Below are 12,580 nucleotides of genomic sequence, written 5' to 3' on the forward strand. Positions count from 1 at the left end.
AGCTATATTTACTATGGCATTAATTCTAATCTCGTTATTAGCTATAAGTTTAGCTTATCAGAATTCAAAAACAACCAGAATGAAGTGAATGTGGTAACTAGTTTAAATCATTTTGACTCATTATCTCCTTTCATAATTATCTAATGTCCTTCACTTACATTAGTAGTATTTTAGCACTTACAGTGTCTTTCCTCCTGAGCAGGCTGTGTACATGACTTACCTTGTTTACTGCTTCCAGTGAGAATGTAAGGTGCCGTAGGGCAGACTCGGACATGGGCAAGTACGTAGTGAGTGCTCAACAAGGATGTATTAGGGGACCCATTGGTCCCAAAGTCCGTCCGTCGCCACGTCGTGTCAGTTCTTTCCACATCTCTCAGACGCGCCCTCTACTCTCTCTCAGTCCCCCTGGCTCTGCCAAGCCTTTCCCTTCTTGGCTCCAAGGGAGAGCTCTAAAGCACAGCTCCCACTGCCGGGAGAACACCACAGATTCCCGCCCTCTCAAGCCCCTCCCCGCCCTCCCCCACCCCGCACCCCTGGGACCCATTGTAACCCCCAGATCTCCTCCTCCTCCGGTGGCCATTACGCAGCGCGCCAGCGCAGTCACGTGCCTGTGTGTGTGTGTATGTGTGTGTGTCGCTCAGTTGTGTACGACTCTTTGCGACCCCATGGACTGTATAGACTGTAGCCTGTCAGGTTCCTCTGACTGTAGAATTCTCCAGGGAAGAATACTGGAGCAGATTGCCATATCCTTCTCCAGGGGATCTTCCCAACCCAGGGACCGAACCAGGGTCTCCTGCATGGCAGGCAGATTCTTTACGGTCTGAGCCACCGTACTTAAAACTAAAATAAAGCTAGAATCTTGGTAGTCTGAGTGCTTCGTAGAAACTGAGGTTCTCGGGGATCTTGGGGAGGTTTCCTTGGTAACTGTTGCTAAGGAGCGGACGCCCCGGAAGTAGGCCATGCGCCTGCGCAGAGGATCCCTGGTCTGCGCCTGCGCAGATGGGAAGCTCGAGGGGCTGCTCTCGGCATGGGGGAGCCGGAGCCGGAGCAGATCCGTCTGAAGTGTGTCCGTAAAGAAGGCTTCTTCACGGTGCCTCCAGAGCACAGGGTACGAAGAGGATCTGTTCTGGTAGCTCTGGGCCCTCAGCGTCGCGCTAAAGCGCCAGGAGCGCCAGGAGCGCCAGGAACGTCAGCAGCGGGAACGGCAACCCCAGCGGTCCTCGAGGGTAGCGTCCGCCCCGGGGACTGGCCGGCTCTCAGGTCGCCGGCCTCCTCGTCAAGAGCGCGCTGCAGCGCGGGCGTTTCTTAGTTTTGCGTCCGGGACGGGCGCCTTGTGTTAGGGGAGAATAGTCGTGGGAAGTGTTGGAGACGTGTCTCCTACCAGCCTGTGGGTACACTGGGCGGGGTCCGTCTGTGACCCGGCAGCTCCGCTTGTGCCTTGCTCCGTGCGGGGCCTCTCCGTGTGTCAGTCACTTAGTCCTTTCGAGCACCCTTCGTAGAGGTGAGAAGGGTGAAGCTTAGGGGCTTCGAGTGGTTTTACTAAGGTAGACGGCTCGTGCAGGGGCAGGTGTGATCCCTGGTGGCGGGTTGTTTTGACTACTTGCTGGTGCTGTGCGAGGCCGCGTCAGTGTCCAGTAAGAACGGTAACGGACTGAATGAGTGAGCGCAGGAGCCAGCCTTGAGCGGTCCCCCCGGCGTTGTTCACCGAAACGCAGCAACTAATCTCAGTTAAGACATACCTAGACGAGGACAGTGCAAAGTGCGCAATTGTAAGTGCTGCAAGACCAAAGTGTCAGGGGATTTTGCAGAGAAAGAAATGTTTTCAGCTGGGGCTCAGGAAGCAGTTTTGAGAAGGGGCAGCATTTCTGCTGGGCGGGAAAGTGTGACTAGGTTTTGGATGCACAGATGAGGAGGCAGGTGGGCTTGCTAGACCTAGGGAGCAGCAAGAGCAAAATCCCGCTAAAGGCAGTGTGTACAGGAAGCACCAGGGGTTCCGCAGAGAGAGGGGGAAAGAGGGAAGCAATTAGGTTGGGATGGGATGAGGGAAGGGTTCATTTGGAGCCAGGTGACCCTAACTTGGTTTCCCAAGATGGAGGGCAAGGTAAATAGAGGCAGAGAGTCAAGAGAGGGGCAGTTTAGAACCTGAAACTTGCCGCATGTTGTACGACCCACAAGGAAGTGCTACAGATGAAGGTGTATTAGGGTACAGGCTCTGCTAGAACTTGGAGACCCCAAAATACAGTGCTTTAAGGACGGGACTTTTATTTCTGGTGCCCCTAACATCACACAGGTTTGCAGGCACTCAGGTTGTCAGTTTTTGCTCCACCAAATCCTAGCTTGCCTCAGGAGGCAGAAAGGAGTGAAGAGCAACCAGCTTCCTTTGGTCAGGAAGTGGTGCTTGTCCCTCTGTGTACATCGTACTGGCCAGAATTTAGTCACATGTTTACACCTAGCTGCAAGGGAGACTGGGAACTCGGGCCACCATCTGGGTTGCCATGTTCCCTTGGGATTGTTTCATAACGCAGAGGAAGAAGTAATGTATGGATGTTGGAGACAGTTTCTGCCACTGTGTTTGGTAGATGCTTTGTGAAGGTCTTCAAGCTTTTTCATGTCCAGAGCTTTGTTTATTTATTTATTTATGGTCACACTGCTTAGCCTGTGGGATTTCAGATCCCTGATCTGGGATCAACCCTCACCCTTGGCATTGAGAGTACAGAGTTCTAACCACCGGACCACCAGGGAATTGCCCAGAGCATAGTTCAGACCATTGCTGCTCAAGTGGACTTTCTGTGATGATGGAAACGTTGTGTCTTCTGAATTGTCCACTGTGGCCACCATGAACTGCATGGGGCCCTCGAACACTTCACATGGCTCATGCAGCTGAAGAAATGAACTTTTAGTTTCATTTTAGTCAATTTTAACCAAATGTGGCTGGTAGTTACTCTTTTTAGGCAGCACACATCTGGACCATGGGATTGAAAGGGAATGGTTGGACCGACCTTGATTTCATTTTCAAAGTGTCTGGCCAGTATCATTACCCCATTTTCTCACCCGCAAACCCAAGTGTGTGGTCAGGACAGGTGCTGGCTCTTTGGAACAGCTTAAGTGTCAGTATCCATCTCTGGTTCCCTTAGCTGCCAGATCCCCTCACTGCCAGCACCTCTCTCTTTCAGCTGGGACGGTGCCGGAGCGTGAAGGAGTTTGAGAAGCTGAATCGCATTGGGGAAGGCACCTATGGCATCGTATGTGAGTGGCTACAGTGGCAGGCCTGGGACCCAGGGACTGTCCTGGCAGCAGCTGTGTCAGGGCTGGAAGGAGAGTGCAGGTGACCTTTAATCCTTGGTATAATTGCTGTCGATTTCATACTACGACTGAGTGAACGGAAGCATCAGATTGTTCATGTGTCCCTGTGAGTGGAGGGCGCTATCACACGATCAAGTGTAGCACCGTGGGACAGTGGCCAGAAGTGTAGCCACAGCCACTGGGACGTCGGTGTGTATCACCCTGCCGTGGGTGTGGAAGCTGCACAAATCCCCACAGTGCTCTAGGGATCAGCTTCATAAAGATAAGGCTGCTTTTTTCACAATAAGGACATTATTTGCTGTTAGAACACAGAAACCACAGAACGCAAAGCAGTGGTCTGCACTCCGACTCTAAGAAGGAAACGTTTAGGGAGACTCTTCTAGCTGGGGGCCCGCTATCTGCTCAAACCAGGGGACTCCCCAGGGAGCACCTGTCTCCCAGCGTTGGAGTATTGCTTGCACAGGGTACCAGCAGTCAAGGAAGAAGAGCAAGGGTGCCCCCATGTGGCAGGAGGGCAGGGGGTGGGCCTGGATCCTACTGTGGAGGCGCTTCCCTTCCAGATCGGGCCCGGGATACCCACACAGATGAGATTGTCGCCCTGAAGAAAGTGCGGATGGACAAGGAGAAGGATGGTGAGCTGGGAGGGGCCGCTGCACCACTTGCACTCAAGTGGGAGGGTCTAGGAAGATGCAAGTTGCCTGAGCTCCTTGAGTGGCGCCTGCATGATGGTCAAAGGAGGCTGGTCTCTAGGGGGCTGCAGTCTGGCCCTGCCTGTCTCCCCTGGACTTCTCCAGCTCATCACCCCTCCTCCACACCCTAGCGTCAGTTCCCCTGAGTCGTGTGCAGTTCATTCCCTTCATCTGTCCTCTCCTTCCTGCTGGCTGACTCTGCCTCCTCTCCTGTCTCAGCTCAGCGTCACCCTCCCCAGGGCTTTCCCACTGAAGCCTGGGCAGGTAGCCCCTGTGTGCTGCTCGCACCCCTGCTGACTGCCCCTTGGGCGCCTGTGCGTGCAGGGCTGTGCTGTGCTCACTGGGGGCTGGCTGCCATACACAGTGGTCAGTACAGAGAGCTGCTTGTGTTTGATGGAGGAGGAGAGGGTTAAAGGTGCTGGTTTGGATGGCCTTGCTTCTCCATGAAGTAGCAGGCAGAGTTCTGCCAGGTAGGGCTGGGAGTCACCGAGGCAGCTGGCTGTCAGGGGTCCCTGTCTGCAGGGGTGGGGTCATTGAGTGGGCCAGCTGCAGAGATGGGGTCACCAAGGCCAGGCTGGTTGCAGGGGTCCCCATCAGCAGCCTTCGAGAGATCACACTGCTGCTTCGCCTCCGCCATCCCAACATTGTGGAGCTGAAGGAGGTGGTTGTGGGGAACCACCTGGAGAGGTGAGCGGTCGGTCTGCTTGCTGCCCCCACATTAGGCCCTGCCCAGCCCCCTCCCTACTTCCCTTCCTGCTGCCCAGGAGGCTCCCTTGGCTCACCTGGGAGGAGGTGGGAGGTGGCATGCGTTTCTCCCTCTTACTTTAGCATCTTCCTGGTGATGGGCTACTGTGAGCAAGACCTGGCCAGCCTTCTGGAGAACATGCCAACACCCTTCTCTGAGGCCCAGGTTGGAGGCGTGGGCTGGGGTGGCCGGGAGTGGGGGCTCTGGTGGGGGGCTTCCCAAGCCGTTGTTAGGCACATTGTGCCAAAAGCAGACCTCCTGGCCTTCTGCAGGTCAAGTGCATCGTGCTGCAGGTGCTCCGGGGCCTCCAGTACCTGCACCGGAATTTCATCATCCACAGGTGGGCGGGGCTTGTGGCTTGGGGGCGGGGTGACCACTAGACTGACTCAGCACCAACACGCAGGGGAGTAGAGCAACCTCAAGGCAGTGGAGCTCCTGTAACTGGTCCCAGGGGAGGGCGGGACAGCATAGTACCTGTTTTCCCCTCTGCCAGGCAGATGGCCGGGGAGGGACCTGGACTCCCTGTGCAGGGTGGCTCGTGCGGCCCTGGGGGGGACCAGGGGCAGGACTCTACCTCTCAGGAAGTCACTGAGAGCTCTCTGCTGTTTCCAGCTACTGAATGGCCTTGCATTACCTGTGCTTCTCCTTCTAAAAAGTACAAACAGGACGAGATGTGTGGGGAAGCGTTCTGAGTGTTGCTGCAGCGGTAACAACCTTGTTCCTGCATGCGAGTTTCTGGGAACCACTGGTGTTATCTTTCTGTCATAGGGATCTGAAGGTCTCTAACTTGCTCATGACGGATAAGGGCTGCGTGAAGACAGGTGGGTGCAGGGGTCCATGAGTGCCCCTGCACTGGGGTGGCAGGCTGGTCTCCAGAAGCTCCCTGCACACTACACACTGGCTCGAGGTGGCAGTGGTCAGCCTTCCCTGGGTGACACTCTCCCTCCCATCCCTCTGCCTCCATCTCAGCGGATTTTGGTCTGGCCCGGGCCTATGGCATCCCAGTGAAGCCAATGACTCCCAAGGTGGTCACACTCTGGTAAGTCCCTGGAGACCAGGGGAAGTTTGGGCGGGTGTGGGTGGGTCATGCTGAAGTGGCCAGAGCATCTTGGAGGTCTTTCAGCTGCCAAGAAAGAGCAGTGCTGTCACAGGGAGGGACCTGCCCATCCAGATGGGGTGCTGTTCTGTCCTGAGGCAGCCCCGCCCCCAGCTGGCCTTGGCGCTGCTCAGAGGGGAGATGACTTCACCACTGGAGCGTGGGAACAGCGCTGGTTTCTGCAGTTACTTCTCACTTGACATTTTGAAGCAAAACGGGTTGTGGTTCAGGGCAGGCTGCGTTGTGCTGTCACTCACCCCCGCCTGTGTAGAAGGGCCGGCATAGGACACTGCAGCACTCAGGGCTCACCCAGTAATAGCAGCATGTTTGTCAAGCTTTCGTGGAAGGGACAGCCATAGCTGAGGTTCATGCTCCCTCATCCCAGGCTGTCTCTGGCTCTCAGGGCAGGGTGGTGGCCGGTGGGTGCCCTGTGGAGGCCAGGCTGGAGGAGAGGAACTGCCAGATGCAAAGCAGGGGCTTCTGTTCGCAGGTACCGAGCCCCTGAACTGCTGCTGGGAACCACCACACAGACCACCAGCATCGACATGTGGTGAGAGGTGGACGCTGCTCCCAGGCCTCTCAGACAGTGGGGTGGTCTTGTGGGACCTGGGGCGGGGGGGTGGACAGCTCTGGGGCTGGGGTCTCCCCAGCTCCCAAGAAGATGGGCCTATGCTTGGGGTCCTGAGAGGCAGAGGGAGACAGCCCCATCACTGAGGACCTGCCCTCGTGGCCATAAGAGGCCTGCTGAGGCCAGGTCACGTGGCTCAGCTGGAGACCCCAGTGGTCATCCCATCATGACCTCCTCCCAGCTCTGCCCCCAGCCTCCGCCCCAGCAGCTGGGGGACTGGTCCAGGCGGAGCCAGGGAGCTGAGAGGAGACCCCACACTCCTCTGCAGGGCGGTGGGCTGCATCCTGGCTGAGCTGCTGGCCCATAAGCCCCTTCTCCCCGGCACTTCCGAGATCCACCAGGTGGACCTGATCGTGCAGCTGCTGGGGACCCCCAGTGAGAACATCTGGCCGGTGAGTGCCAGCCCCGCCCTCCTCCCTCCTGCCCCTGCTGGCCATTGGCCTTTACCGGCCCCTCCCCACAGGGCTTCTCTCAGCTGCCGCTGGCCAGCCAGTACAGCCTGCGGAAGCAGCCCTACAACAACCTGAAGCATAAGTTCCCGTGGCTCTCAGAGGCTGGCCTGCGCCTGATGAACCTCCTCTTCATGTACGACCCTAAGAAAAGGTGCTGAGAGAGCCCCACACGTGCATGAGTCAGGCCCGATTTTGTGGGGTTCTGTTGGTTTACCCAACTTTCTCTTGTGTGGAGGGGAACCAGGGGGCGCTCTGCGGGGCAGCTGTGCGGGAGACAAGCCTGACTGGGCCTGGGCCGTGTGAACAGTGAGCTCTCCTCTCCAGGGCGACGGCCGGTGACTGCCTGGAGAGCTCCTACTTCAAGGAGAAGCCCCTGCGTGAGTCTTCCCCGCTGGCACCTGGCCGGGGGCCCTTGTGTAGGGTGGGGCTTAAGGCAGGTGGGTGGTGGGGCCCAGGCGGGTAGGGGCTGTTTTGGGCCACATAGGGAGGCTCAAGAGGGGAGCAGAGGGTAGCGTGGGGCTCTTCCCTCACTCAGGGCTGATGCAGTCCGTTCCCCCCACCCCCAGCCTGCGAGCCGGAGCTCATGCCCACCTTCCCCCACCATCGTAACAAGCGTGCCACCCCGGCCACATCCTTGGGCACTGAGAGCCAGAGCCGGCGCGGCAGACCCTGACAGGTGGAGGTATTCCAGCTGAGTACTCCGCCTCCTGTGCCCCTGCCCACCTCTGCCCTGGGACAGCAGAGTGTGGACCTTGGGGGTGATGCCAGCGGTACACTCTGAGGGCCCAGCCACCCAGAGGCCGGCCCACTGGGCTGTGACTCCACGTTGCGGCTGGGCTGGGTCCGACCTGTGGCCAGGCCTCAGGCCCTCGGTTCCCAGGAGGAAACCTGGCTGAGCCCGTCTCAGCAGGTGTTGCTGGCTTGGGACAAGCAGACCTCAGACCTCGTATGGTCACTTTTGTTCCCAGTTGATCTGCAGGATCTGCCTGGAATGGAGAGGCCAAGGTGACCCCCTGGTGGGGCTAGGGAGACACGGAGAGGGGAGGAGGGATGGAGATGTGGACTGAGTCTGAGCTGCTCTGTGACCCCTAGAGTGAGAACCTTGCGCTGTGCCCTGTGCCCACGCCCCTTCTCTGAGGCCCGTGGGGAATGGGGGTGGTTCGAGAGATAAACGCTTTCCTCAGACGCGGTTGGAGCCAGTGTCCTTTAATGTACTTGGAGGTTGTGATTTGTGTGACGTGACAGGTGTGGGGGGAGGGGGGCAGACGGCCTGGGGTGGGGGCACCATTGAGCAGAGGCCCACAGAAGACTGGTACCTGCCCCAGGAATCCTGGTGGGCAGAGCACCCCCAGTCCAGTGAGCTGGGGATGGCTGCTGGCATCTGTGCGCCGTTACCACTGGATCTGGGGTGGGCAGCCTTTGAGGTCTCCCACCCTGCCTTCCAGAGTCGGGGGTGGAACCAGCGGGGAGCTGTCCATGGAGGGTGAGTCCCCACCTCACCTGGTAGGGTACAGACTCCACATGGCAGGAGGAGCAGGGTGGCCAGTGGGCGGGGCCTGAGGTGGGACAAGCCCCAGAAAAGCACCACGGAGTTTCTCCGGAGAGCCCTTGCCCTGGGGCCAGGTGGGTCTAGGGCCCGGCCACAGGGCTGTCGTAGAGCAGGGCGTCCACCTGGGCTCGCTGCAGCCACAGACGCCGCTGGCTGTTCCCACGCAGGGTGCGCAGGCTGTGGCCGGGGTGGCAGCTGGGAAGGGCAGCACAGTGGGCGGCGTGCAGCTGGCGACACGTGTCGCAGCAGAGGGCGGGCAGGGCTCCCGGGGCCAGGCAAGTGTGCATCTGGTAGCCAGGGGGCTCTGGGACGAGTGGCGGGCTGGCCTGCTCAGGGCTTCTAGGGGCATGGGGAGGGGCCAGGTCCCCAGGCCGACTAAGCAGCTCTCTACGCAGTGAGAGGAAGGAGAAGGCTTCGGGCTGAGGCTCCTCCTCTTCTGAGGCCCCGGAGGTGGGGCTGCTGGCCTCAGCCGGCTCCCATGGCCCGCCCCCCGCCCCCCACAGTCTGGCACTCTGCTCCCAGAACCGAGGCTGGCAGGCCAGTTCTGAGGTGGGAGAGTCAGGGCCGGGCGAGGGCCCCCCGTACAGGCTGGCCTCGTCTGAGCCCTCGTCCTCCTGCACGTCCCGGTACAGGTCCAGCCGGGCCTGGCACCCGGTGGGGGAGCCACGGCGGGGCAGGGGTGGTGGTTCTTCCTCGCGGGCCAGTCGCTGCTGCAGCCAGGCCACGCAGGAGGCCACGTCCACACTGGCCCGCCGTGCCTGAAGCAGCTCCTCAGCTGGCAGCACGCTGGTGCCCAGCTGCGCCAGCACCTCACCCAGGATCTCGCACTCCAGCCGCAGGGCGAAGCAGCCCAGGGCCACCTGCACCAGCTGGCGGGCGGGGGGCAGGGCAGCCACCATGAGGCGGTGGGCGTCCCTGCGCACGTAGCCCATCTTCTGGAAGCTCTGGATGAGGAGGTCCTCCGAGAGCGCGCCCTTTAGCACGTGCACGTAGCCCCCGGAGAACGTCTGCAAGGGAGGGGGTCAGTTGGTGGCAGCCCCGCTCCCGCAGACCCGATGAGCTCCCTTCCAGGGGGTGCAGCCCTGGACACAGCCTCTACCCAGGCTGGGGGTGTGAGCTAGGTTTTTGTCTAGGCCAGCTCCCCTAGGGCATGCAGGGGTACCCCCGGCCCCTGCCTACTTCATAGGAGATGCATTCATCTCATGTCCTCCTCTACTCCCTCCACCAGGTTCAGTCCCTGGTTGAGAAACTGGTATCCATCCCGAAAGCTGTGCAGCCAAAAAAGAAAAAAACAGGTGTTCGGGTCACCCCTGAGGTTCTAACATTACTGGCTGAGGCAGGCCTAGGCGTCACAATCTTTTTAAAAGCCTGAGACATTTCGCCTGCATCAGAGTCCCTTCCACCTCCTGTCACCTGTAGAGGTTTGCTCCTCTAGTTAGTTTCTTGTGTACCTGCTGAGTGTCTGGTTATGCAAACAAAAAATAGCGGTGTTTTTTTGCTTCTCTGAGCAGGTAGCCACCTAAACACTTTATTCTGAGCTCTACTTTTGCAGTTTCTGAGAGCTTTCTTTGTTAGGAAAGAGGGCTGTGTAGCTTTCCCACCACATGGATGGAATGTGTAGTTTTGGGAGGCTCCAGACTGCAGAGGAACTAAAAGTTTCCTAGGATGGTGATCTGTGTCTCCCATGTGTCTGCAAGTCTGTGACATCTGGGACCTCATGAGTGCTCTGCTTAGAGCCACACATGGGGGAGCTGTTGTGTGTAAGATTATACCCAGGGCTGTGCCTTCACCCCTCAACAATGGACCTTATGCTGGACTGTTCTTTTGTCTGCTTCCCAGAGGAAGAAATGGATTCTTGCCCCAAGCCACAGCAGATCCCATACAGGTCTGCTCAACACTGAAGCCAGTTAGCGTCTCAAGAACAGGCCTGCCCATTCTGCTCCTGGTCCCTGTGGGGCTGGATCCTGCCCTCTGGTCAGAATGGATGAATGAAAGCCCTAGCAGATGTCCGGTGGAGCGGTGAGCCCCAGAGCTCACTGTCCCTGAGAGAGGCTGCTGTTGCCATGACAACCAGCGGAGGCAGCCGCCCACGTGCCCAGTGACGTCATTATCTTCCCACTCTTCTGAATTAGCTCCGGAGCACAAAGCAGCCTGCCCCCTCCTGCCAGCCGGCAGCTCACCTGGAGGGGCCAGGCCGGCCCTGGGCACAGCCTCTACCCAGGCTGGGGGGTGAGCTAAGGTTCTTGTCTAGGCCAGCTCCCCTAGGGCATGCAGGGGTACCCCCAGCCCCTGCCTACTTCATAGGAAATACATCCACCCTATGTCCTCCTCTACAAATGGGATCAGCCCACATCCTGGAGGGATTAGGGTGATCATAGAATGATCCTTCCCATGCACCTGTCCTAGGGTTTCTATGGTAACAGGCCACAAGGCCGCTCTTAGGGCAGCGATACAAGCTTTAAGAGGCAGGATTCCCTGAGAAGGCAGGTACCCAGACAGGTGTTCTTAGCCCTAGGAGTACCAAGGGAAACCTCAGCCAAGAGATGCTCCAACACGCCCAGGACACTGGCACACTGAGCCCTCTGAAACCCATCTGGCTCTGTGGACACCTGCAGTCCCTCATCCCAACGGTAGCCCCCGTCCGGGCGGTGCCTAGCACCCAGTAGCCGGGGCAGGGAACCTCCATGCGGCCCGGCACCCTACCTTGATGGTTGTGAACTCCTTTCTCCACGGCAGCAGGTATAGGTGCACGGCGGCCAACTCTAGCAGCTCGAAGGCACGGGCCAGGCCGCGCAGCGCGGGGGCCAGGTCGGCGCGCCCCCACAGGCCGTCGGTGAGCAGTGCCAGCGCGTCATCCTGCAGCGCCCCGTGCAGGTCGAAGTCTTCCACGAGGATGTGCCAGAGCACGGCCCGCAGCGATGGATCCCCGCACACGCCCGCGCGGCCGCGCCGCAGTTCCCGCTCCAGGCACAGGCGGTAGTCCTCGGACAGTGAGCTACTGCCCATGCTGACGGGCAGGAGTAGGGTGTCAGCACCCAGAGGCCCCTCCCTGCGCGCTCCGCGCCTCCAGAGTCCCCGCCTGCGTCCACAGTACCCCCTCAGCCCCAGCTGAGCGCCCCTGCTGTCCACAGCACCCTGTTCTCTGGAGATTTGCGCCAGCTGAGTCTCCCTTCCCAAGCAGAAATCCGCTTTTGCCCAGCAGCCCACCGCCCTACCTATCTGCCCCCAGCGGTGCCAAGCGCCAGCCGCTCGGTTCGGGCTTCTCAGCAGGCAATAGCGCGCTTCCGCTGGGGGCGGCTCCGCCCCTCGGCTTTGGCCCTGACGTTCAGGGCGGAGTCTCCTCGGGGGCGGGGCCTGGTCGGGGAAGGGGAGCACTAATGCAACGCACCTGCACTGCCCGCGGGGCGGAGTGAGGGGTGCACGGCGGGCGCTCCCACCTAGGCTGGCACGGGGCGCTCTCCTGCCGCGGGGGCAGACTGCCAGAGCTGGTCCCTTGGGAAGGCTAGGCCGCCAGGGAAGCAGGTACCGGGGCTCCTCGTGGGCACGTAGGGGTCCCGGGACGAATCTTGAGGGCGGGGCTACCCCGAGGGGGCGGGACCCTCCTCGTGGCCTGACACAGACATGGGGAAGAGGCCGGAGCCGGCGCTCAAGATGGGCGCCAGACGTGCGTTTCCGTGTGATTTTAAATAGCAACCCGGTGGTCCATTTGGTAGGACTCCGCGCTTCCGCTGCTGGGGGCCCCGGGTTCCATTCGTGGGCTGGGAAGTTCCTCGTGCGTGCCTCCCAAAAGAAAAAACAGAACAGCAACGTGGGCCTCTTTGACTCGGTCAAAGATTCCAAGCATCCAGGCCCAGAAGGGCCACAATTTCCTTATTTTGGTTTTCCTGCCTAACTCACCGTTAAGACTGTGTGGAGGAAGGGTGAGGGAGGGGTTCGCTCCCTGGGCAGGCAAGGCTCCGCGATTTCTGGGACTCTAACCTCTCCACGCCAAGTGGGACCTGACTGGGGAAAAAATTTCTATACTTTGAGAAGAATATCATAACCAAGTAGGGAATCTGAGCCGAGCGGTGTTTTGCCGAGCACCGCTGAACATTCCAATCTTTCACTGTTTACTTGAC

General features: G+C 59.4%; 2 protein-coding genes across 4 annotated transcripts; one reads left to right on the forward strand and one right to left on the reverse strand.

Moving 5' to 3' along the window:
- The first annotated feature begins 961 nt into the window (after positions 1-961).
- Positions 962-8,098, forward strand: CDK10 (cyclin dependent kinase 10). 3 transcript variants are annotated; one of them, XM_061387071.1, is made up of 13 exons: positions 962-1,108; positions 3,174-3,246; positions 3,864-3,935; positions 4,577-4,679; positions 4,821-4,902; positions 5,010-5,077; positions 5,506-5,558; positions 5,707-5,776; positions 6,324-6,383; positions 6,730-6,853; positions 6,925-7,064; positions 7,238-7,290; positions 7,480-8,098. In XM_061387071.1, exons 1-13 carry the CDS (start codon positions 1,028-1,030, stop codon positions 7,584-7,586), a joined length of 1,086 nt encoding a protein of 361 aa, XP_061243055.1. In that variant the 5' UTR covers positions 962-1,027; the 3' UTR covers positions 7,587-8,098. The 3 variants fall into 3 exon arrangements, with proteins under 3 accessions (XP_061243055.1, XP_061243056.1, XP_061243057.1); XM_061387072.1 differs by adding an exon at positions 4,317-4,462 and having other exon boundaries at positions 1,084-1,108; positions 3,174-3,935; XM_061387073.1 differs by having other exon boundaries at positions 1,084-1,108; positions 3,174-3,492.
- Positions 8,099-8,103: 5 nt separating this feature from the next.
- SPATA2L (spermatogenesis associated 2 like) lies at positions 8,104-11,786 on the reverse strand. The gene is made up of 3 exons (XM_061387069.1): positions 11,678-11,786; positions 11,166-11,469; positions 8,104-9,469 (listed from the first exon to the last, which is right to left on the reverse strand). Exons 2-3 carry the CDS (start codon positions 11,466-11,468, stop codon positions 8,543-8,545), a joined length of 1,230 nt encoding a protein of 409 aa, XP_061243053.1. The 5' UTR covers position 11,469; positions 11,678-11,786; the 3' UTR covers positions 8,104-8,542.
- Between the last annotated feature and the right edge of the window lie 794 nt (positions 11,787-12,580).

This window comes from Bos javanicus, chromosome 18 (genome assembly GCF_032452875.1).
Source record: "Bos javanicus breed banteng chromosome 18, ARS-OSU_banteng_1.0, whole genome shotgun sequence".
Classification (NCBI taxonomy): Eukaryota; Metazoa; Chordata; class Mammalia; order Artiodactyla; family Bovidae; genus Bos; species Bos javanicus.